Source organism: Panulirus ornatus, chromosome 68 (genome assembly GCF_036320965.1).
Source record: "Panulirus ornatus isolate Po-2019 chromosome 68, ASM3632096v1, whole genome shotgun sequence".
Classification (NCBI taxonomy): Eukaryota; Metazoa; Arthropoda; class Malacostraca; order Decapoda; family Palinuridae; genus Panulirus; species Panulirus ornatus.
In genome coordinates this window covers 26,922,343-26,946,672 of record NC_092291.1, presented here as the reverse complement: position 1 = coordinate 26,946,672, position 24,330 = coordinate 26,922,343, and the positions used below count along the sequence as shown (strand labels likewise).

General features: G+C 40.8%; 1 protein-coding gene across 2 annotated transcripts in view; it reads right to left on the bottom strand.

Annotated features, from left to right (window-relative positions):
* The window catches only part of OstDelta (oligosaccharide transferase delta subunit), a 272,441-nt gene that overhangs the window by 38,442 nt on the left and 209,669 nt on the right, over positions 1-24,330 (bottom strand). The window contains exons 14-15 of one of the 2 annotated variants that reach the window (XM_071659381.1): positions 20,879-21,014; positions 3,766-3,863 (exon numbers count right to left, since the gene is read on the bottom strand). In XM_071659381.1, the coding sequence (XP_071515482.1) occupies positions 3,791-3,863; positions 20,879-21,014 (209 nt within the window). In that variant the 3' untranslated portion in view covers positions 3,766-3,790. The remainder of the gene's footprint in view (positions 1-3,765; positions 3,864-20,878; positions 21,015-24,330) is intronic. The other variant, XM_071659382.1, reaches the window with a different exon arrangement.

The window sequence follows — 24,330 nt, the reverse complement described above, 5'->3', positions numbered from 1 at the left end:
AATTGGCCACAAATATAAGACAAAAGAGTGGCACTTGTTTATTGAGTCATCGAAAGTAAGCTTGAATGAGGTTCTACTCCATATTGGAAGTAAGTTCACCTCCGTTCCTCTGGTTTATGCAGCTAACATGAAGGAATCCTATAACATGGACCTTCTTTTGGATAAATTAAGTATGAGGACTTTAAGTGGAATGTATTTTTGTTCCAGCATACTTGCAGATAATTATGTACAGTATATATATGTACCAGTGTTCTACGGAGCATATAAAACAAAAAGTTTAACAAACAACTATTTTCATTGTTTGTGAAAAGCAATAGCCACTTTTAGTTCTATGAAGTTCTGTTGTTTCCTCTGTGAGTGGGGCAGCCAGGAAAAGAAAAATCATTATGTACAGAAAGTGTGGCCAAAACAAACATCACAGACAACATTGAAGAAAAATGTCATCACTCCTCCTCATGTTGAACGTAAGAAAATTCATCTGCCCCCTTTGCACATCAAGCTATGGTTGATGGAGAACTTCATCAATGATGTGGATAAAACTGATCAAGATTCACATATCTGAGGAATAAATTCCCCAGAATCAGTGATGCAAAAATCAGAGGAAGTTGTTGTAGGACAGATCAGGGAAGTTTCAAGATGAAAAATTCGCCGATGAGCTAAATGAATTTAAAAAACTGCATGGCTGTCATTTAAGAGAGTTTGCAAAGATATTTTGGGGAAACATATATCGGAAAGTCTCTGTGATATTGTAAAAGATCTAATGACTTCATATAAAGCTCTGGTGTGCAATACAAGTCTCAAAATTCACTTTTTGGACATGGACATTTTCCTGGAAAATCTTGGGGCAGTCAGTGATGAGCATGGCAAAAGATTTTACAAAGCCATTTTGGACATGGAAAAGTGGTACCAAGGAAAGTGAAGCCCCTCTATGTTGGAAGATAACTGCTGGATACTAAGGAGGGATGTTTCAGGGGCCAAATAGCCAAAAATCGTACACTTCTACATTTTTGAGTAAGTTTTTTAAGTGTAATACCAGCCATATTTTAAAATTAATTACTCTGTCACTTAAAAACCATGACTGATAGAAAAATTCTAAAAACAGATTTGAATTCAGTGTGAAAATACTATAAGGTCCACCTATTTAAGTTCTTGGGGAAAAAAAAAAAAAATTGTTGATCAGTGTTATGCACCAAAAGTTTGATCAACTACAATCTAAAAACAAAGACCTAAAGTAGAAAGACCCATGGGCAACCAAGATGGTGCCTCAAAGCAGAGTTGAGTTTTAGGGAAAAGTCAGAGACCATAAATTTACCCACCATGGAGGGAAACCAAGGTGATACTTGATTATATCCTTCAAAATACTTAGATACACAGCATTTTCAATAAAGAGTTCTCTGAAAGATAAAAGGAAGAACTAGGAAGGCTGAAAGAGAAACTTGTTTGAGATTACGTAAAGAAGCGCTTCTACAGCAAGAGAGAAATAATAAGCTACATCATGAAATAATGAATGGAAATGAAGTTTACAATGTTATAAGATAGTAAAGAAAAATTATGAGCAGGAGGTAGTTTATGAGCAGATATCCTCCCCTGTACTGTAATACACACACATCACACACTTTCATAAAATACCATGGTATTTCATCTCATCTTTAGCTCAATTAATTTTGCTCTGCTAAACATGCCATGCAGATCTACTTTTTCCTATGAAATATAAATTACTCTTCTCTCTTACCCCTACAAGCCCCATTTTCTCTGATCTATTCTTTTTATTTCTCCCTATTTCTTCAGTTCTCCCAGTATAATTTCTCATCAACTTTTCTAACCTCCCCAAAATATCTAAAAATATTACAGCAGTGCAATATACCCTAAGTACACACCTTGTCCTCATACATCAACAAAGCTGCTGTCTAGTTTTATGTGTCCATTACAAGTGAGCTTATCTATCACACCTCTGTCCTTTTCATACATCAACAATGCTGCAAGTCTAGTTTTGCTTGTCCATTATAGCAAAGCATATCTACCACAACTCTGCACAACCTTTCATACATTAACAATACTGCAGTCTAGTTTAGTCTATTACAATAAAGCACATCCACTGACTTCTGTTCTAATGTCAAAAGCTGAAGACCACACAATCAAGGTGAGATCTTTCAAAGATAAAAATATTTCCATTACATTACTTTTTTTTACATATCTACCTGCTTCCTCAAGAAGCAGGTACACATGATAGTGCCAGGCAAAAACTTTTATGTTTAAAGCACTAATAATAAAAGTGCCTACCAACCAAGCCCAAGCACCACAGACTAATTCATGACTGTTTCACATTCTCATGGTTCAGACGGCTGACAGCCTGTAGTTTCCCCTCATAAACCCATCAAATTTACCACAGCCCATTCTTTATCCTCCTGGATGTTTAGGCCTTATTACCTTAAAGCCTGTTTCACCCAATCCTTCAATCTCCTTAGTCTCCAATCTCACCATGCTTTCTCCACTTCAGACATATATGTCCACTTCGTCAGTATTCCTTGACTCATCTCTTCCACATGTCTAACTTTTGCACACCTGGCCAACACTAAGTGACACTGTACCTAATAAACACCTCTCTCTTATCCTGTCCTTTCTTAAATTACCAATCCACATCATAACATATTGTCATCAGGCATTTAATTTCTAACACATCCACTCTCATCCTCCTCCTCTCTTTGGCATTCAAGGCCCAAGACTTACATTCCCACAACACTAATGGGAATACTGTACCTTCAAACATACCCATCTTTGCCCTAACAAACCTCTCTTTCTGCATAATCCTAAGACACTTCAGTTCCCATAGTTCCATCCACTACCATATCCACCCTAAGGTACTTAAAAGATTCCATTTTCTTTGGGTCCTCATTCAATCTTACAATCATTACACATAAATAAACTGGGCAGCATCAATGAGCAATAATAATAACAATCTGTTCCAAACACATATAAAATTAGAATAACTTTATCAACAATGATTTACCCTATCAATGCTAATACTGTAGGATTACTATGTTGGCAAAAGTCTCTGCAAGAATAATACTTGAAGTTTTCCTGATTATGTAGAGAAGTAAGATACATCGGAAAATGTTCCCTCTTTAACATGACATTATTATGAAACAAAAAAAAAAAAAAAAAAAAATACTTTACATATTCAATATCTGTCACTTTTAATCCTACGTGAAAGAGGAATTTATTTTCAGATGAATTCATGTTAAGGATAGGATTAGCCTAGGCTTATCATTACCCCACATTCCACTTAATCCAACTAACTTAACTGGTGTAATAAATTTCTTCAACCTTGAATGTAATAACATCCCCTATAACTCTACATGCTTTTCCAAACTAAATCAAGTGAAATACTTTTTGCTAGTAAAATACTGCCAATCAAAATATGTTGTATTCATTCCTCTAACTAGATATTAAAAAAAATTAAGAATATTAGATATGGGAGATAATATCCATAGAAAAAAAAGAAAGAAAAAAAAAAGGGTGCCTTTTTGCATTTCCACACTTGTTATATAAAGGCGTTAGTAGCATCAAACAGCGAATAACTAAAAAGAAGTAAAGGAATAAAGACACTTATAGATGAACTTCATACTGTACGGCTTTTAGAGAAGGGTTCTTCATCTGAAGCTGTCAGGCTAAAGCTACAGTACACAGTACAATTAAGCTGTGGCAACACTACCTGAAATAACTTGTACAATTTCACAAACTCTTGCAGCAGCAGGCAAAAAATACCTTAAACCAAACCCCTGAATCCAAGTTAATTCTGCTGTGGCTGCGAAAACCTGTAAGATTTATTGTAGAAGTGTCCATACACCATCTTCACCTCCTGCCTGTAAGGCACCCAAAGAAGAGGCTAACTATTAATCTTTTTGGAAAAACAAGAAAGTGGTAACGCATAAACAATATAATGCATCATAAAAAAGTATAACTCTTGCAAACCTAACCATAAAATATGGGTGTACAAAGAGTATTGTGTAAAGAAGCCCTGTATGACAAGAATTAAGCACTATAATGTGTAATCATATTAAATTCATACCAAGAAGGCCAAGTAATACAGTAAAAATTAAAGTCTTTAATTTCACAACTTAGATGTATAATCAAATTACTATGATAAATAAGGCCTAATGAAGGAAGTATTAGGACACTGGATAACATAAACAAACTGAAATGTTACCCTGATTTCGTAAAATTCACGATCATACACACAATGCTATTTCATCTGACTAATTATTTACATTTGATATGCCATTTATGACACATTTCTGTCACCCTAAACACACATCATTCATTTAATGCTAATTTTATCATCTATACCAAAAACAAATTCTATTTCTCCCTGCTGTCTAATCCAGCTCTCCACCTGTTATTAGTTAAATGCACTTAGCTTCTAACCAATACTTCTGCCATATCTGGTCGTTTCTACCTCTACAGCTTGGCCTGGAACCACAAGCTGCTTGAGGCTGCTAAGTACAACATGGGTGAATTAGATAAATCACACATAAGTGCATTCAATTCCTTTACTGGGTCATCCATGTATTTTGTTTTTTACTCGTAAGTACTTAAGGAAGTTTAAAGCACAAAATGTAAATTTTTTTTTTTAAAGAATTTTTATGACTGAACAGGGCCATCCTTGACAATGCATGCACATATCACAATTTACATTTATCCTGTCTGCACTGCAATAGATTGTCATGAGGACATCAGCTGTTTCTTGAAGTATTGATTTTTTGAAAGTTAATGGGGGCTGGAAAGGATCTTTGTGGATAAAGCAACTTGACAATACTGCATCATTTGAAGGATGATGTTAATGCAGAAGCTTTCAAGTCAGGTGGCAGTATCATTAATGATTTTGCCTACCTATTCTTACAACTATTATGTTGTGCTCATTTTACATGATTACTTCATTTTTTCTTTAATTTCTCTCCCAATGTTATTTGAGGCATCTGCATGTGCTTTTCTGTGGCATCTTACAGCAATCTCTCTTCATTTCCAAATAATAATGCAAAGTGGTGGTCGTGTTTTTATCTATCATTTTTATCTATTAAAGTGTGTGAAAGAAGAAAGCTGAGAGTAAATGTGAATAAGAGCAAGGTTATTAGGTACAGTAGGGTTGAGGGACAAGTCAATTGGGAGGTAAGTTTGAATGGAGAAAAACTGGAGGAAGTGAAGTGTTTTAGATATCTGGGAGTGGATTTGGCAGTGGATGGAACCATGGAAGTGGAAGTGAGTCACAGGGTGGGGTGGGGGGTGGGGGGGGGTTCTGGGAACATTGAAAAATGTGTGGAAGGCGAGAACATTATCTCGGAAAGGAAAGAGTATGTTTGAAGGAATAGTGGTTCCAACAATGTTATATGGTTGCGAGGCATGGGCTATAGATAGAGTTGTGCGGAGGAGGGTGGATGTGCTGAAAATGAAATGTTTAAAGTCAATATGTGGTGTGAGGTGGTTTGATCGAGTAAGTAATGAAAGGGTAAGAGAGATGTGTGGTAATAAAAAGAGTGTGGTTGAGAGAGCAGAAGAGGGTGTTTTGAAATGATTTGGTCACATGGAAAGAATGAGTGAGGAAAGATTATTAATCAGTGTCAGATGTAGAAGGAACGAGGAGAAGTGGGAGACCAAATTAGAGGTGGAAAGATGGAGTAAAAAAGATTTTGAGCAATCGGGGCCTGAACATGCAGGAGGGTGAAAGGCGTGTAAGGAATAGAGTGAATTGGAACAATGTGGTATAACGGAATCGACGTGCTGTCAATGGATTGAACCAGGGCATGTGAAGTGTCTGGGGTAAGCAATGGAAAGTTTTGTAGGGCCTGGATGTGGAAAGGGAGTTCTGGTTTCAGTGCATTATACATGACAGCTAGAGACTGAGTGTGAACGGATGTGGCCTTTGCTGTCTTTTCCTAACGCTACCTCGCGCACATGCGGGGGGAGGGGGTTGTCATTTCATGTGTGGCAGTGTGGTGACAGGAATAAATAAAGGCAGCAAGTATGAATTGTGTACATGTGTATATATGTATGTGAAATGTATAGGTATGTATATGTGCATGTATGTATATACATGTATGTGAAATGTATAGGTATGTATATGTGCGTGTATGTATATACATGTGTATGTGGGTGGGTTGGGCCATTCTTTCGTCTGTTTCCTTGCGCTACCTCGCTAACGCGGGAGACAGTGACAAAGTATAATAAAAAATAAATATAAGATATGTGAATGAGAAAAAAAGTTCAAGTATCTTAGCTGAGAAGAGTTATTTAAGATTGAGGTCTAAGAAACCTACTGAACTAATACAATATGTTTCATGTATTTGTTATAATGCTGGTAGCTACATCACAACTGTATCTAAAAAAGCCTTTTGCAAAGTGCATATCATATGGCCACATCTTATTTGTTCTACATTAACTCTTCATTTTTTCCAAAGGATCTAAAAAGTCTGTGCTACTGCACAAAGCATAATCTTTCCACCCAATTACTGTGCTACATTGAGTTGTGTAAACTGACTTGACCAAGTCATTCAATCTAAATATGGAAATATCACAACAATATAAGTTAGGTGTGACAGTTCCTTTGGTACACTGTTTCTTAAAACTGCTTTGTTTCTTCCTTCATGGAACGGATCTATCTGAGACAGATTTAGACTTTCTAGGATAACAGATTCTATTTTTCTGTTTACATATGTTGTATTTAGATTGTACTACCCTTCATGAGACCATTAATCTGTTTAGTGCTACCCTTACTTTTATAGGCTATGTGCTGTGTTTTTCCGAGTGTCATTATATTTTGTTTGCGTTTTACTTTTCTTAAAGTTTTATAATGCAGTATTTTTTCCTTTCTGTAGATTCCTGATGCCTCTGTGAAGGTGAAAGCATGAATGTATTAAATGATGGACTACAGATAACTGGTGTTAAGAGCACCCATCTCATGGTAGAATTATGGTGAGACAATTAAAGAACATAAGAAAGAAGATTAACAACTCTAAATATGCTGTAACATTCAATTCTATGTACACATTCATGTAACAGGGTAGACACGTTGGACTAGGAGAGATCTGATTGCGTGCATAAAGTTATTGCATGGCCATGTCTTTTTCTGAGAGAACAAACATAGATGGGCCAAGGAACCAGATGGTATCCAGTGTTGTTGTATGTCTAAACTATATGATAGTTTAGTATTACTAACATATAGTTGTTATTTGATACACTGGGAATATCATGATTTGCAAGTTAGCATACAGTATACAATATCTGTTGTTATATGTCTAAACTATATGATAGTTTAGTATTACTAACGTATAGTTGTTATTTGATACACTGGGAATATTATGATTTGCAAGTTGGCATACAGTATACAATGTCACTAGAGCCACTACATGGGGGAAGGCTACTAACTGAAGCAACCCTACGTAGCCACGTGCTGGAGGCTGAAACCCCCAAACCCACAGTGACATCCCTCCTGAGTGTGTGTGCATGTGTGTGGGCAGGGGGGAGGGGATGCCAATTATGGGTACTTTTGTAACATTGTTTAGCTGGTAAGGAACACATTACCATATTGTATGAATAATGTATGGAATTAGCACGTAAAATAACCCCTGTCATGTACAATGAGTATGGCTACAAGTTAATCACTGATTAAATTGTTAAACTCAAAAGGGATATGTCCTCATCCACAGCAGTTCCCATATAGGATTAAGCCAACTGCAAAAGTTTACTATTTACAGTGCTCAAATATGAACATACAGTGACACAGCTTCAAATAATACCATGAATATGAATTGAGTGTGAAAAAGTGATAAAGTGATATATATATTTTTTTTTTATTATACTTTGTCGCTGTCTCCCGCGTTTGCGAGGTAACACAAGGAAACAGACGAAAGAAATGGCCCAACCCCCCCCCATACACATGTATATACATACGTCCACACACGCAAATATACATACCTACACAGCTTTCCATGGTTTACCCCAGACGCTTCACATGCCTTGATTCAATCCACTGACAGCACGTCAACCCCGGTATACCACATCGCTCCAATTCACTCTATTCCTTGCCCTCCTTTCACCCTCCTGCATGTTCAGGTCCCGATCACACAAAATCTTTTTCACTCCATCTTTCCACCTCCAATTTGGTCTCCCTCTTCTCCTTGTTCCCTCCACCTCCGACACATATATCCTCTTGGTCAATCTTTCTTCACTCATCCTCTCCATGTGCCCAAACCACTTCAAAACACCCTCTTCTGCTCTCTCAACCACGCTCTTTTTATTTCCACACATCTCTCTTACCCTTACGTTACTCACTCGATCAAACCACCTCACACCACACATTGTCCTCAAACATCTCATGTGTGTGTATGTGTATATGTATATATATATGTATATTATCCCTGGGGATAGGGGTGAAAGAATACTTCCCACGTATTCCTTGCGTGTCGTAGAAAGCAACTAGAGGGGACGGGAGCGGGGGGCCAGAAATCCTCCCCTCCTTGTATTAACTTTCTAAAATGGGAAAGTGATATAGTGAAGTAATTAATCAGGGAAACCGAAATAATTGCCTTGGCAACCCAACGTGATTCGGAGTCACGCAGTACACAGACTAGACTCAGTCAATAAGTGTCAGATAATAATTGAGTACCCTATCTCCTTGGAGACAGTTATCCAGCCCAGATGGTATAGCATTCAATGACCAACAGGAAATTCCCATAAGCAAGCACCCTAATTTGTCATAAAAGTGTTTTTATAAAGCGTGCAAGGGTCGCCTCCTGTGAGGGTAATGAGCCAATAATGTGTCTACAAGAGACAATGATTTCAATTCCAACAGGGCAGCCTGGGTGGGTGAAGCCTGATTGGGTTGAGCAGGTGTTTAGGTCGAGCATCTATAGGGCACCACTCAGGATCCCACATGGGAAGAGTCTTAAGTTCGTGCTTGTGGTGTGCTTGACCTAGCCATTGCATGAAGCACGAACACAGACTGACCTGATGTGGAGGACAAGCGTCCATGACTCAAGATCCAGCTAAGAACATGTTACAAATTGATCCATGAAATGAAATGCTAGCACCAGAGAACAAGAAGTCCCTTGCAATTGTGAATTAGGAGTTTAGTTACTGTTAGCATTTGTGTTACGATGCATGCCACATTATTTCTGATACTGTGAGTAGCCTTAGATATTAAAGCAGTTGTGTTAGAATGCATGCAACATTACTGCTGATACTGCGAGTAGCACTAGATGTTAAGATATCCCAGTGACTGCACAGAGACACGTCACTGTCATGTTATGTAGACTCATTTCATTTAGGTATAAACTGTAAGATCATAGGCTTTTCGTTAGCCCACAGGAAAGTGAGTAGTCAAAGTATACTCGGCAGTCATTACCCTAGCTGGGTAATTTGTCTTAATTAATGGGTTTTATTTAAACCATGGATGTGGGCCCCCATGGTAATCTCACTTGAACATCATCAAATAATAATATCTAGTAAGTACTACCGGGAGTAACTTGGCAACAGTATCTTCATTCATATACATTTTCTATTTGATCTTTTTTTCAAACCCCTATATAATCTGTTAATGAATGGGGTGGTTAGGAAGGCAAGTGATAGAGTTTTGGAGAGAGGGGCGAGTATGCAGTCTGTTGGGATGAGAAGGCCTGGGAAGTGAGTCAGTTGTTGTTCACTGACAATACAGCTCTAGCGGCTGATTTGAGTGAGAAACTGCAGAAGTTGGTGATGAGTTTGGAAAAGTGTGTGCAAGAATAAAGTTGAGAGTAAATGAGAATAAGAACAAGGTTATTAGATTCAGTGGGGTCACATTAACTGGAATGCAAGTTTGAATGGAGAAAAACTGGAGGAAGTGAACTGAAGTGAGAGTCACAAGGTGGTGGAGGGGGCAAGGCTTCTGAGAGTGATGAAGAATGTGTGGAAGGCAAGAATGTTATCATAGAGAGCAAAAATGGGTATGTTTGAAGAAATAGTAGTTGCAAAGTATGGGATATAGACAGGTTGTATGGAGGAGGGTGGATGTGTTGGAAATGAAATGTCTGAGGACAGTAAGTGGTGTGAGGTGGTTTGATCATGCAAGTAATGAAAGGGTAAGAGAGATGTGTGGTAATAAAAAGAGTGTGGTTGAGAGAGCAGAAGAGGGTGTGTTGAAATGGTCTGGAGATATGGAAAGAATGAGTGAGGAAAGATTGACAAAGAGGATATATGTGTTAGAGGTGGAGAGAACAAGAAGCGGGAGACCAAATTGGAGGCTGAAGCATGGAATGAAAAAGAGGGTGAAAGGTGTGCAAAGAACAGAGTGAACTGGAACGATGTGGTATACTAAGATCAATGTGCTGTCAATGGAATGAGGCAGAGCATGTTAAACATCAGGGGTAAACCATGGAAGGGTCTGCAGGACCTGGATGTAGATAGGGAGCTGTGGTTTCAGTGCTTTACACATGACAGTTAGAGACTGAGAGAGAACAAATGTGGCCTTTTTTGTCTGTTTTCCTGGCACTACCTCATTGAAGTAGGGGTGGTGGTGCTGTATCCTGTGGGGTGGGGCAGCACCAGGAATAGATGAAGGCAAGCAAGTATGAATATGTACATGTATATATTTATTTTTTATTTATTTATTTTTTTTTTTGCTTTGTCGCTGTCTCCCGCGTTTGCGAGGTAGCGCAAGGAAACAGACGAAAGAAAAGGCCAAACCCACCCCCATACACATGTATATATATACGTCCACACACGCAAATATACATAACTACACAGCTTTCCATGGTTTACCCCAGACGCTTCACATGCCCTGATTCAATCCACTGACAGCACGTCAACCCCGGTATACCACATCGATCCAATTCACTCTTGCACCTTTCTCTTGACCTCCTGTCTCTTTCTTTTATACATCTCCCACTCAATTGCATTTGTATATGCATTTGGATTTGTATGTAGCATTTATGGATCTGGAGAAGGCATATGATAGAGTTGATAGAGATGCTCTGTGGAAGGTATTAAGAATATATGGTGTGGGAGGCAAGTTGTTAGAAGCAGTGAAAAGTTTTTATCGAGGATGTAAGGCATGTGTACGTGTAGGAAGAGAGGAAAGTGATTGGTTCTCAGTGAATGTAGGTTTGCGGCAGGGGTGTGTGATGTCTCCATGGTTGTTTAATTTGTTTATGGATGGGGTTGTTAGGGAGGTGAATGCAAGAGTTTTGGAAAGAGGGGCAAGAATGAAGTCTGTTGGGGATGGGAGAGCTTGGTAAGTGAGTCAGTTGTTGTTCGCTGATGATACAGCGCTGGTGGCTGATTCATGTGAGAAACTGCAGAAGCTGGTGACTGAGTTTGGTAAAGTGTGTGAAAGAAGAAAGTTAAGAGTAAATGTAAATAAGAGCAAGGTTATTAGGTACAGTAGGGTTGAGGGTCAAGTCAATTGGGAGGTAAGTCTGAATGGAGAAAAACTGGAGGAAGTAAAGTGTTTTAGATATCTGGGAGTGGATCTGGCAGCGGATGGAACCATGGAAGCGGAAGTGAATCATAGGGTGGGGGAGGGGGCGAAAATCCTGGGAGCCTTGAAGAATGTGTGGAAGTTGAGAACATTATCTTGTAAAGCAAAAATGGGTATGTTTGAAGAAATAGTGGTTCCAACGATGTTGTATGGTTGCGAGGCGTGGGCTATGGATAGAGTTGTGCACAGGAGGGTGGATGTGCTGGAAATGAGATGTTTGAGGACAATGTGTGGTGTGAGGTGGTTTGATCGAGTAAGTAATGTAAGGGTAAGAGAGATGTGTGGAAATAAAAAGAGCATGGTTGAGAGAGCAGAAAAGGGTGTTTTGAAATGGTTTGGGCACATGGAGAGAATGAGTGAGGAAAGATTGACCAAGAGGATATATGTGTCGGAGGTGGAGGGAACGAGAAGTGGGAGACCAAATTGGAGGTGGAAAGATGGAGTGAAACAGATTTTGAGTGATTGGGGCCTGAACATGCAGGAGGGTGAAAGGCGGGCAAGGAAGAGAGTGAATTGGATCGATGTGGTATACCCGGGTTGATGTGCTGTCAGTGGATTGAATCAGGGCATGTGAAGCGTCTGGGGTAAACCATGGAAAGCTGTGTAGGTATGTATATTTGCGTGTCAGGACGTGTATGTATATACATGTGTATGGGGTGGGTTGGGCCATTTCTTTTGTCTGTTTCCTTGCGCTACCTCGCAAACGCGGGAGACAGCGGAAAAAAAAAAAAAAAAAAAAAAAAAAAAAAAAAAAAAAAAAAATATATATATATATATATATATATATATATATATATATATATATATATATATATCCCTGTGGATAGGGGAGAAAGAATACTTCCCACGTATTCCCTGCATGTCATAGAAGGCGACTAAAAGGGAAGGGAGCGGGGGGCTGGAAATCCTCCCCTCTCGTTTTTTTTTTTTTAATTTTCCAAAAGAAGGAACAGAGAAGAGGGCCAGGTGAGGATATTCCCCCAAAGGCCCAGTCCTCTGTTCTTAACGCTACCTCGCTATCGCGGGAAATGGCGAATAGTATGAAAAAAAAAATAATATATATACGTATATATCTGTCCAAGTGTATGCATATGTGCGTGTATGGGCGTTTATTATCCCTGGGGATAGGGGAGAAAGAATACTTCCCACACATTCCCCACGTGTTGTATAAGGCGACTAAAGGGGACAGGAGCAGGGGGCTAGAAACCCTCCCCTCCTTGTATTTAAACTTTCTAAAAGGGGAAACAGAAGGCAAAGTCATGCAGGAAAAGCTCATAATCCTCAAAGGCTCAGATTTGGGAGCCTAAATGTGTGTGGATGAGAAAAAAGGAGATATAGATAGTACATTTGAGGAAAGGAATCTGGATGCTTTGGCTCTGAGTGAAATGAAGCTCAAGGATAAAGGGGAAGAGTGGTTTGGGAATGTTTTGGGAGTAAAGTCAGGGGTCGGTTAGGGGACAAGAGCAAAGGAAGGAGTAGCACTACTCCTGAAACAAGAGTTGTGGGAGTACATGATAGAGTGTAAGAAAGTAAACTCTAGATGGATATGGGTAAAACTGAAAGTGGATGGAGAGAGATGGGTGATCATTGGTGCCTATGCACCTGGTCATCAGAAGAAAGATCATGATAGGCAAGTGTTTTGGGAGCAGCTGAGTGAGTGTGTTAGCAGCTTTGATGCACGAGACTGGGTTATAGTGATGGGTGATTTGAATGCAGTTGTGGCACTTGAGGATATAATTGGTGTACTTGAGGTGTTCAGTGTTGTAAATGGATATGGTGAAGAGCTTGTAGATTTGTGTGTTGAAAAAGTACTGGTGATTGGGAATTTTTTTTTTTTTTTTTTTTTTTTTTATACTTTGTCGCTGTCTCCCGCGTTTGCGAGGTAGCGCAAGGAAACAGACGAAAGAAATGGCCCAACCCCCCCCCCCATACACATGTACATACACACGTCCACACACGCAAATATACATACCTACACAGCTTTCCATGGTTTACCCCAGACGCTTCACATGCCTTGCTTCAATCCACTGACAGCACGTCAACCCCTGTATACCACATGACTCCAATTCACTCTATTTCTTGCCCTCCTTTCACCCTCCTGCATGTTCAGGCCCCGATCACACAAAATCTTTTTCACTCCATCTTTCCACCTCCAATTTGGTCTCCCTCTTCTCCTCGTTCCCTCCACCTCCGACACATATATCCTCTTGGTCAATCTCTCCTCACTCATTCTCTCCATGTGCCCAAACCATTTCAAAACACCCTCTTCTGCTCTCTCAACCACGCTCTTTTTATTTCCACACCTCTCTCTTACCCTTACGTTACTTACTCGATCAAACCACCTCACACCACACATTGTCCTCAAACATCTCATTTCCAGCACATCCATCCTCCTGCGCACATCTCTATCCATAGCCCACGCCTCGCAACCATACAACATTGTTGGAACCACTATTCCCTCAAACATACCCATTTTTGCTTTCCGAGATAATGTTCTCGACTTCCACACATTTTTCAAGGCTCCCAAAATTTTCGCCCCCTCCCCCACCCTATGATCCACTTCCGCTTCCATGGTTCCATCCGCTGACAGATCCACTCCCAGATATCTAAAACACTTCACTTCCTCCAGTTTTTCTCCATTCAAACTCACCTCCCAATTGACTTGACCCTCACCCCTACTGTACCTAATAACCTTGCTCTTATTCACATTTACTCTCAACTTTCTTCTTCCACACACTTTACCAAACTCAGTCACCAGCTTCTGCAGTTTCTCACATGAATCAGCCACCAGCGCTGTATCATCAGCGAACAACAACTGACTCACTTCCCAAGCTCTCTCATCCCCAACAGACTTCATACTTGCCCCTCTTTCCAGGACTCTTGCATTTACCTCCCTTACAACCCCATCCATAAACAAATTAAACAACCATGGAGACATCACACACCCCTGCCGCAAACCTACATTCACTGAGAACCAATCACTTTCCTCTCTTCCTACACGTACACATGCCTTACATCCTCGATAAAAACTTTTCACTGCTTCTAACAACTTGCCTCCCACACCATATATTCTTAATACCTTCCACAGAGCATCTCTATCAACTCTATCATATGCCTTCTCCAGATCCATAAATGCTACATACAAATCCATTTGCTTTTCTAAGTATTTCTCACATACATTCTTCAAAGCAAACACCTGATCCACACATCCTCTACCACTTCTGAAACCGCACTGCTCTTCCCCAATCTGATGCTCTGTACATGCCTTCACCCTCTCAATCAATACCCTCCCATATAATTTACCAGGAATACTCAACAAACTTATACCTCTGTAATTTGAGCACTCACTCTTATCCCCTTTGCCTTTGTACAATGGCACTATGCACGCATTCCGCCAATCCTCAGGCACCTCACCATGAGTCATACATACATTAAATAACCTTACCAACCAGTCAACAATACAGTCACCCCCTTTCTTAATAAAGGTGATTGGGAATATCTGGCTTAAAAAGAGAGCTATACAAAAGTATACATATGTAAGTAAGAGAGATGGCCAGAGAGTCTTATTGGATTATGTTTCAACTGATAAGTGCATGAGAGACTTTCGGATGTTAATGTGCTGAGAGGGGCAACTGGAGGGATGTCTCATCATTAACTCGTGGAGGCAAAGGTGAAGATATGTAGAGACTTTCAGAAAAGAAGAGAGAATGGTGGGGTGAAGAGAGTGGTGAGAGTAAGTGAGATTGGAAAGGAGACTTGAGAGAGGAAGTACCAGGAGAGATTGAGTGCAGAATGGAAAAAGGTGAGAGCAAAGGACATGAGGGGAGTGGGAGAGGAATGGGATGTATTTAGGGAAGCAGTGATAACTTGCACAAAAGATGACTGTGGCATGAGAAAGGTTGGGGGTGGGCAGATTAGTGGGATGAATAAGTAAGATTGTTAGTGAAAGAGAAGAGAGGCATTCCGAAGATTTTTGCAGGGAAGTATTGCAAATGACTGGGAGATGTATAAAAGAAAGAGGCAAGAGGTCAAGAGAAAGGTGCAAGAGGTGAAAACAAGGGCAAATGAGAGATGGGTGGAAGAGTATCCTTAAATCTTATGGAGAATAAAAAGATGTTTTGGAAGGAGGTAAATGAAGGCAAGAGAACAAATGGGGAGGTAATAACAAGTAGTGGTGAAGTGAGAGGGAGATGGAGTGAGTATTTTGAAGGTTCATTGAATGTTTGATGACAGAGTGGCAGATAAAGCTTATCAAATATATATATATATATATATATATATATATATATATATATATATATATATATATATATATATATATATATATATATATATCCCTGGGGATAGGGGATTAAGAATACTTCCCACGTATTCCCTGCGTGTCGTAGAAGGCGACTAAAAGGGGAGGGAGCGGGGGGCTGGAAATCCTCCCCTCTCGTTTTTTTTTAATTTTCCAAAAGAAGGAACAGAGAATTGGGCCAGGTGAGGGTATTCCCTCAAAGGCCCAGTCCTCTGTTCTTAATGCTACCTCGCTAACGCGGGAAATGGCGAATAGTTTAAAAGAAAAAAAATATATATATATATATGAGGATTGGCGGAATGCGTGCATAGTGCCATTGTACAAAGGCAAAGGGGATAAGAGTGAGTGCTCAAATTACAGAGGTATAAGTTTGTTGAGTATTCCTGGTAAATTATATGGGAGGGTATTGATTGAGAGGGTGAAGGCATGTACAGAGCATCAGATTGGGGAAGAGCAGTGTGGTTTCAGAAGTGGTAGAGGATGTGTGGATCAGGTGTTTGCTTTGAAGAATGTATGTGAGAAATACTTAGAAAAGCAAATGGATTTGTATGTAGCATTTATGGATCTGGAGAAGGCATATGATAGAGTTGATAGAGATGCTCTGTGGAAGGTATTAAGAATATATGGTGTGGGAGGAAAGTTGTTAGAAGCAGTGAAAAGTTCTTATCGAGGATGTAAGGCATGTGTACGTGTAGGAAGAGAGGAAAGTGATTGGTTCTCAGTGAATGTAGGTTTGCGGCAGGGGTGTGTGATGTCTCCATGGTTGTTTAATTTGTTTATGGATGGGGTTGTTAGGGAGGTAAATGCAAGAGTTTTGGAAAGAGGGGCAAGTATGAAGTCTGTTGGGGATGAGAGAGCTTGGGAAGTGAGTCAGTTGTTGTTCGCTGATGATACAGCGCTGGTGGCTGATTCATGTGAGAAACTGCAGAAGCTGGTGACTGAGTTTGGTAAAGTGTGTGGAAGAAGAAAGTAAAGAGTAAATGTGAATAAGAGCAAGGTTATTAGGTACAGTAGGGTTGAGGGTCAAGTCAATTGGGAGGTGAGTTTGAATGGAGAAAAACTGGAGGAAGTGAAGTGTTTTAGATATCTGGGAGTGGATCTGGCAGCGGATGGAACCATGGAAGTGGAAGTGGATCATAGGGTGGGGGAGGGGGCGAAAATTCTGGGGGCCTTGAAGAATGTGTGGAAGTCGAGAACATTATCTCGGAAAGCAAAAATGGGTATGTTTGAAGGAATAGTGGTTCCAACAATGTTGTATGGTTGTGAGGCGTGGGCTATGGATAGAGTTGTGCGCAGGAGGATGGATGTGCTGGAAATGAGATGTTTGAGGACAATGTGTGGTGTGAGGTGGTTTGATCGAGTGAGTAACGTAAGGGTAAGAGAGATGTGTGGAAATAAAAAGAGCGTGGTTGAGAGAGCAGAAGAGGGTGTTTTGAAGTGGTTTGGGCACATGGAGAGGATGAGTGAGGAAAGATTGACCAAGAGGATATATGTGTCGGAGGTGGAGGGAACGAGGAGAAGAGGGAGACCAAATTGGAGGTGGAAAGATGGAGTGAAAAAGATTTTGTGTGATCGGGGCCTGAACATGCAGGAGGGTGAAAGGAGGGCAAGGAATAGAGTGAATTGGAGCGATGTGGTATACCGGGGTTGACGTGCTGTCAGTGGATTGAATCAAGGCATGTGAAGCGTCTGGGGTAAACCATGGAAAGCTGTGTAGGTATGTATATTTGCGTGTGTGGACGTATGTATATACATGTGTATGGGGGGGGTTGGGCCATTTCTTTCGTCTGTTTCCTTGCGCTACCTCGCAAACGCGGGAGACAGCGACAAAGTATAATAAATAAATAAATAAATAAATATATATATATATATATATATATATATATATATCTTTTTTTTTTCTTTTATACTATTCGCCATTTCCCGCATTAGCGAGGTAGCGTTGAGAACAGAGGACTGGGCCCTTGAGGGAATATCCTCACCTGGGCCCCTTCTCTGTTCCCTCTTTTGGAAAATTAAAAAAAAAAAGTGAGGGGAGGATTTCCAGCCCCCCGCTCCCTCCCCTTTTAGTCGCCTTCTACGACACGCAGGGAATACGTGGGAAGTATTCTTTCTCTCCTATCCCCAGGGATATATATATATATATATATATATATATTTATTTCATTCTGCTTTGTCGCTGTCTCCCGCGTTAGCAAGGTAGCGCAAGGAAGCAGACAAAAGAATGGCCCAACCCACCCACATACACGTATATACATACACGTCCACACACACAAATATACATACCTATACATCTCAATGTATACATATATATACACACAGATATATACATATATACACATGTATATAAATCATACTGTCTGCCTTTATATATATATATATATATATATATATATATATATATATATACCTTCCCACACATGGAATAACAATCCCCTCCCCCCTCAAGTGTGCCAGGTAGCGCTCGGAAAAGACAACAAAGGCCACATTCGTTCACACTCAGTCTCTAGTTGTCATGTAATAATGCACCGAAACTACAGCTCCCTTTCCACATCCAGGCCCCAAAGAACTTTCCATGGTTTACCCCAGACGCTTCACATGCCCTGGTTCATTCAATCCATTGACAGCACGTTGACCCCGGTATACAACATTGTTCCAATTCACTCTATTCCTTGCACGCCTTTCACCTTCCTGCATGTTCAGGCCCCGATCACACAAAATCTTTTTCACTCCATCTTTCCACCTCCAATTTGGTCTCCCTCTTCTCCTCGTTCCCTCCACCTCCGACACATATATCCTCTTGGTCAATCTTTCCTCACTCATCCTCTCCATGTGCCCAAACCACTTCAAAACACCCTCTTCTGCTCTCTCAACCACGCTCTTTTCATTTCCACACATCTCTCTTACCCTTACGTTACTTACTCGATCAAACCACCTCACACCACACATTGTCCTCAAACATCTCATTTCCAGCACATCCATCCTCCTGCGCACAACTCTATCCATAGCCCACGCCTCGCAACCATACAACATTGTTGGAACCACTATTCCTTCAAACATACCCATTTTTGCTTTCCAAGATAATGTTCTCGACTTCCACACATTCTTCAAGGCTCCCAGGATTTTCGCCCCCTCCCCCACCCTATGATCCACTTCCACTTCCATGGTTCCATCCGCTCCCGGATCCACTCCCAGATATCTAAAACACTTTACTTCCTCCAGTTTTTCTCCATTCAAACTTACCTCCCAATTGACTTGACCCTCAACCCTACTGTACCTAATAACCTTGCTCTTATTCACATTTACTCTTAACTTTCTTCTTTCACACACTTTACCAAACTCAGTCACCAGCTTCTGCAGTTTCTCACATGAATCAGCCACCAGCGCTGTATCATCAGCGAACAACAACTGACTCATTTCCCAAGCTCTCTCATCCCCAACAGACTTCATACTTACCCCTCTTTCCAAAACTCTTGCATTCACCTCCCTAACAACCCCATCCATAAACAAATTAAACAACCATGGAGACATCACACACCCCTGCCGCAAACCTACATTCACTGAGAACCAATCACTTTCCTCTCTTCCTACACGTACACATGCCTTACATCCTTGATAAAAACTTTTCACTGCTTCCAACAACTTGCCTCCCACACCATATATTCTTAATACCTTCCACAGAGCATCTCTATCAACTCTATCATATGCCTTCTCCAGATCCATAAATGCTACATACAAATCCATTTGCTTTTCAAAGTATTTCTCACATACATTCTTCAAAGCAAACACCTGATCCACACATCCTCTACTACTTCTGAAACCACACTGCTCTTCCCAATCTGATGCTCTGTACATGCCTTCACCCTCTCAATCAATACCCTCCCATATAATTTACCAGGAATACTCAACAAACTTATACCTCTGTAATTTGAGCACTCACTCTTATCCCCTTTGCCTTTGTACAATGTCACTATGAACGCATTCCGCCAATCCTCAGGCACCTCACCATGAGTCATACATACATTAAATAACCTTACCAACCAGTCAACATTACAGTCACCCCCTTTTTTAATAAATTCCACTGCAATACCATCCAAACCTGCTGCCTTGCCGGCTTTCATCTTCCGCAAAGCTTTTACTACCTCTTCTCTGTTTACCAAATCATTTTCCCTAACCCTCTCACTTTGCACACCACCTCGACCAAAACACCCTATATCTGCCACTCTATCATCAAACACATTCAACAAACCTTCAAAATACTCACTCCATCTCCTTCTCACATCACCACTACTTGTTATCACCTCCCCATTTGCGCCCTTCACTGAAGTTCCCATTTGCTCTCTTGTCTTATGCACTTTATTTACCTCCTTCCAGAACATCTTTTTATTCTCCCTAAAATTTAATGATACTCTCTCACTCCAACTCTCATTTGCCCTCTTTTTCACCTCTTGCACCTTTCTCTTGACCTCCTGTCTCTTTCTTTTATACATCTCCCACTCAATTGCATTTTTTCCCTGCAAAAATCGTCCAAATGCCTCTCTCTTCTCTTTCACTAATAATCTTACTTCTTCATCCCACCACTCACTACCCTTTCTAATCAACCCACCTCCCACTCTTCTCATGCCACAAGCATCTTTTGCGCAATCCATCACTGATTCCCTAAATACATCCCATTCCTCCCCCACTCCCCTTACTTCCATTGTTCTCACCTTTTTCCATTCTGTACTCAGTCTCTCCTGGTACTTACTCACACAAGTCTCCTTCCCAAGCTCACTTACTCTCACCACCCTCTTCACCCCAACATTCGCTCTTCTTTCTGAAAACCCATACAAATCTTCACCTTAGCCTCCACAAGATAATGATCAGACATCCCTCCAGTTGCATCTCTCAGCACATTAACATCCAAAAGGGATTTAAGGAAATTAGATACCAAACAGAAACATTAAAATGTAACAGAATAGCAGCATATCCATGAAAAACTAATAATATACCTATACATATACAAAGTTTCCAGTTCAGAATTCACAGAAGAAAACAAAACTTCAACTATGTGTTTCACACACGATACTCACTCCTTCCTTTTGGCAGCAATGTTGGAGAGCATAGAATTTCCACAGAAGAATGTAACTACGCCAACCATGAATAAGTAGCGCAAAGTACTGAACATATCCAGCTGCAACCAGAAGAAACAGAAGAGTCCAAGGATGCCTAAGGAAAAAGAAGAGAGTGAGCAGCTTAAGTACAAGGAGACTGTAGAACAGATATATATCTGGCTATATCTTGATAACTTTATAAATTCACTCTTTTAGCTGAAAACAAACATGGTTTATGCTTTTACAGGAGGCAACACCGCTAGGGAAGTTGTCCTTTCCCAAAGTACTCTTATAAAAGACATACCACATAAAATGCATATCCAGTGCTCTGTCACTCTTTCAATATATCTATGTATCATCATCATGTTGATGGAGAGAGGTGGGTGATTATTGGTGCATATGCACCTGGGCATGAGAAGAAAGATCATGAGAGGCAAGTGTTTTGGGAGCAGCTAAATGAGTATGTTAGCGGTTTTGATGCATGAGACCGGGTTATAGTGATGGGTGATTTGAATGCAAAGGTGAGTAATGTGGCAGTTGAGGGAATAATTGGTATGCATGGGGTGTTCAGTGTTGTAAATGGAAATGGTGAAGAGCTTGTAGATTTATGTGCTGAAAAAGGACTGATGATTGGGAATACCTGGTTTAAAAAGCGAGATATACATAAGTATACTTATGTAAGTAGGAGAGATGGCCAGAGAGCGTTATTGGATTACGTGTTAATTGACAGGCGTGCGAAAGAGAGACTTTTGGATGTCAATGTGCTGAGAGGTGCAACTGGAGGGATGTCTGATCATTATCTTGTGGAGGCTAAGGTGAAGATTAGTATGGGTTTTCAGAAAAGAAGAGTGAATGTTGGGGTGAAGAAGGTGGTGAGAGTAAGTGAGCTTGGGAAGGAGACCTGTGTGAAGAAGTATCTGGAGAGACTGTGTACAGAATGGAAAAAGGTGAGAACAATGGAAGTAAGGGGAGTGGGGGAGGAATGGGATGTATTTAGGGAATCAGTGATGGATTGCGCAAAAGATGCTTGTGGCATGAGAAGAGTGGGAGGTGGGCTGTTTAGAAAGGGTAGTGAGTGGTGGGATGAAGAAGTAAGAGTATTAGTGAAAGAGAAGAGAGAGGCATTTGGACGATTTTTGCAGGGAAAAAATGCAATTGAGTGGGAGAAGTATAAAAGAAAGAGACAGGAGGTCAAGAGAAAGGTGCAAGAGGTGAAAAAAAGGGCAAATGAGAGTTGGGGTGAGACTCTATCAGTAAATTTTAGGGAGAATAAAAAGATGTTCTGGAAGGAGGTAAATAGGGTGCGTAAGACAAGGGAGCAAATGGGAACTTCAGTGAAGGGCGTAAATGGGGAGGTGATAACAAGTAGTGGTGATGTGAGAAGGAGATGGAATGAGTATTTTGAAGGTTTGTTGAATGTGTCTGATGACAGAGTGGCAGATATAGGGTGTTTGGGTCGAGGTGGTGTGCAAAGTGAGAGGGTTAGGGAAAATGATTTGGTAAACAGAGAAGAGGTAGTAAAAGCTTTGCGGAAGATGAAAGCCGGCAAGGCAGCAGGTTTGGATGGTATTGCAGTGGAATTTATTAAAAAAGGGGGTGACTGTATTGTTGACTGGTTGGTAAGGTTATTTAATGTATGTATGACTCATGGTGAGGTGCCTGAGGATTGGCGGAATGCGTGCATAGTGCCATTGTACAAAGGCAAAGGGTAAACAGAGAAGAGGTAGTAAAAGCTTTGCGGAAGATGAAAGCCGGCAAGGCAGCAGGTTTGGATGGTATTGCAGTGGAATTTATTAAAAAAGGGGGTGACTGTATTGTTGACTGGTTGGTAAGGTTATTTAATGTATGTATGACTCATGGTGAGGTGCCTGAGGATTGGCAGAATGCGTGCATAGTGCCATTGTACAAAGGCAAAGGGGATAAGAGTGAGTGCTCAAATTACAGAGGTATAAGTTTGTTGAGTATTTCTGGTAAATTATATGGGAGGGTACTGATTGAGAGGGTGAAGGCATGTACAGAGCATCAGATTGGGGAAGAGCAGTGTGGTTTCAGAAGTGGTAGAGGATGTGTGGATCAGGTGTTTGCTTTGAAGAATGTATGTGAGAAATACTTAGAAAAGCAAATGGATTTGTATGTAGCATTTATGGATCTGGAGAAGGCATATGATAGAGTTGATAGAGATGCTCTGTGGAAGGTATTAAGAATATATGGTGTGGGAGGCAAGTTGTTAGAAGCAGTGAAAAGTTTTTATCGAGGATGTAAGGCATGTGTACGTGTAGGAAGAGAGGAAAGTGATTGGTTCTCAGTGAATGTAGGTTTGCGGCAGGGGTGTGTGATGTCTCCATGGTTGTTTAATTTGTTTATGGATGGGGTTGTTAGGGAGGTAAATGCAAGAGTTTTGGAAAGAGGGGCAAGTATGAAGTCTGTTGGGGATGAGAGAGCTTGGGAAGTGAGTCAGTTGTTGTTCGCTGATGATACAGCGCTGGTGGCGGATTCATGTGAGAAACTGCAGAAGCTGGTGACGGAGTTTGGTAAAGTGTGTGGAAGAAGAAAGTTAAGAGTAAATGTGAATAAGAGCAAGGTTATTAGGTACAGTAGGGTTGAGGGTCAAGTCAATTGGGAGGTGAGTTTGAATGGAGAAAAACTGGAGGAAGTGAAGTGTTTTAGATATCTGGGAGTGGATCTGTCAGCGGATGGAACCATGGAAGCGGAAGTGGATCATAGGGTGGGGGAGGGGGCGAAAATTTTGGGAGCCTTGAAAAATGTGTGGAAGTCGAGAACATTATCCCGGAAAGCAAAAATGGGTATGTTTGAAGGAATAGTGGTTCCAACAATGTTGTATGGTTGCGAGGCGTGGGCTATGGATAGAGTTGTGCGCAGGAGGATGGCTGTGCTGGAAATGAGATGTTTGAGGACAATGTGTGGTGTGAGGTGGTTTGATCGAGTAAGTAACGTAAGGGTAAGAGAGATGTGTGGAAATAAAAAGAGCGTGGTTGAGAGAGCAGAAGAGGGTGTTTTGAAATGGTTTGGGCACATGGAGAGAATGAGTGAGGAAAGATTGACCAAGAGGATATATGTGTCGGAGGTGGAGGGAACGAGGAGAAGAGGGAGACCAAATTGGAGGTGGAAAGATGGAGTGAAAAGGATTTTGTGTGATCGGGGCCTGAACATGCAGGAGGGTGAAAGGAGGGCAAGAAATAGAGCGAATTGGAGTGATGTGGTATACAGGGGTTGACGTGCTGTCAGTGGATTGAATCAAGGCATGTGAAGCGTCCGGGGTAAACCATGGAAAGCTGTGTAGGTATGTATATTTGCGTGTGTGGACGTGTGTATGTACATGTGTATGGGGGGGGGGGGGTTGGGCCATTTCTTTCGTCTGTTTCCTTGCGCTACCTTGCAAACGCGGGAGACAGCGACAAAGTATAAAAAAA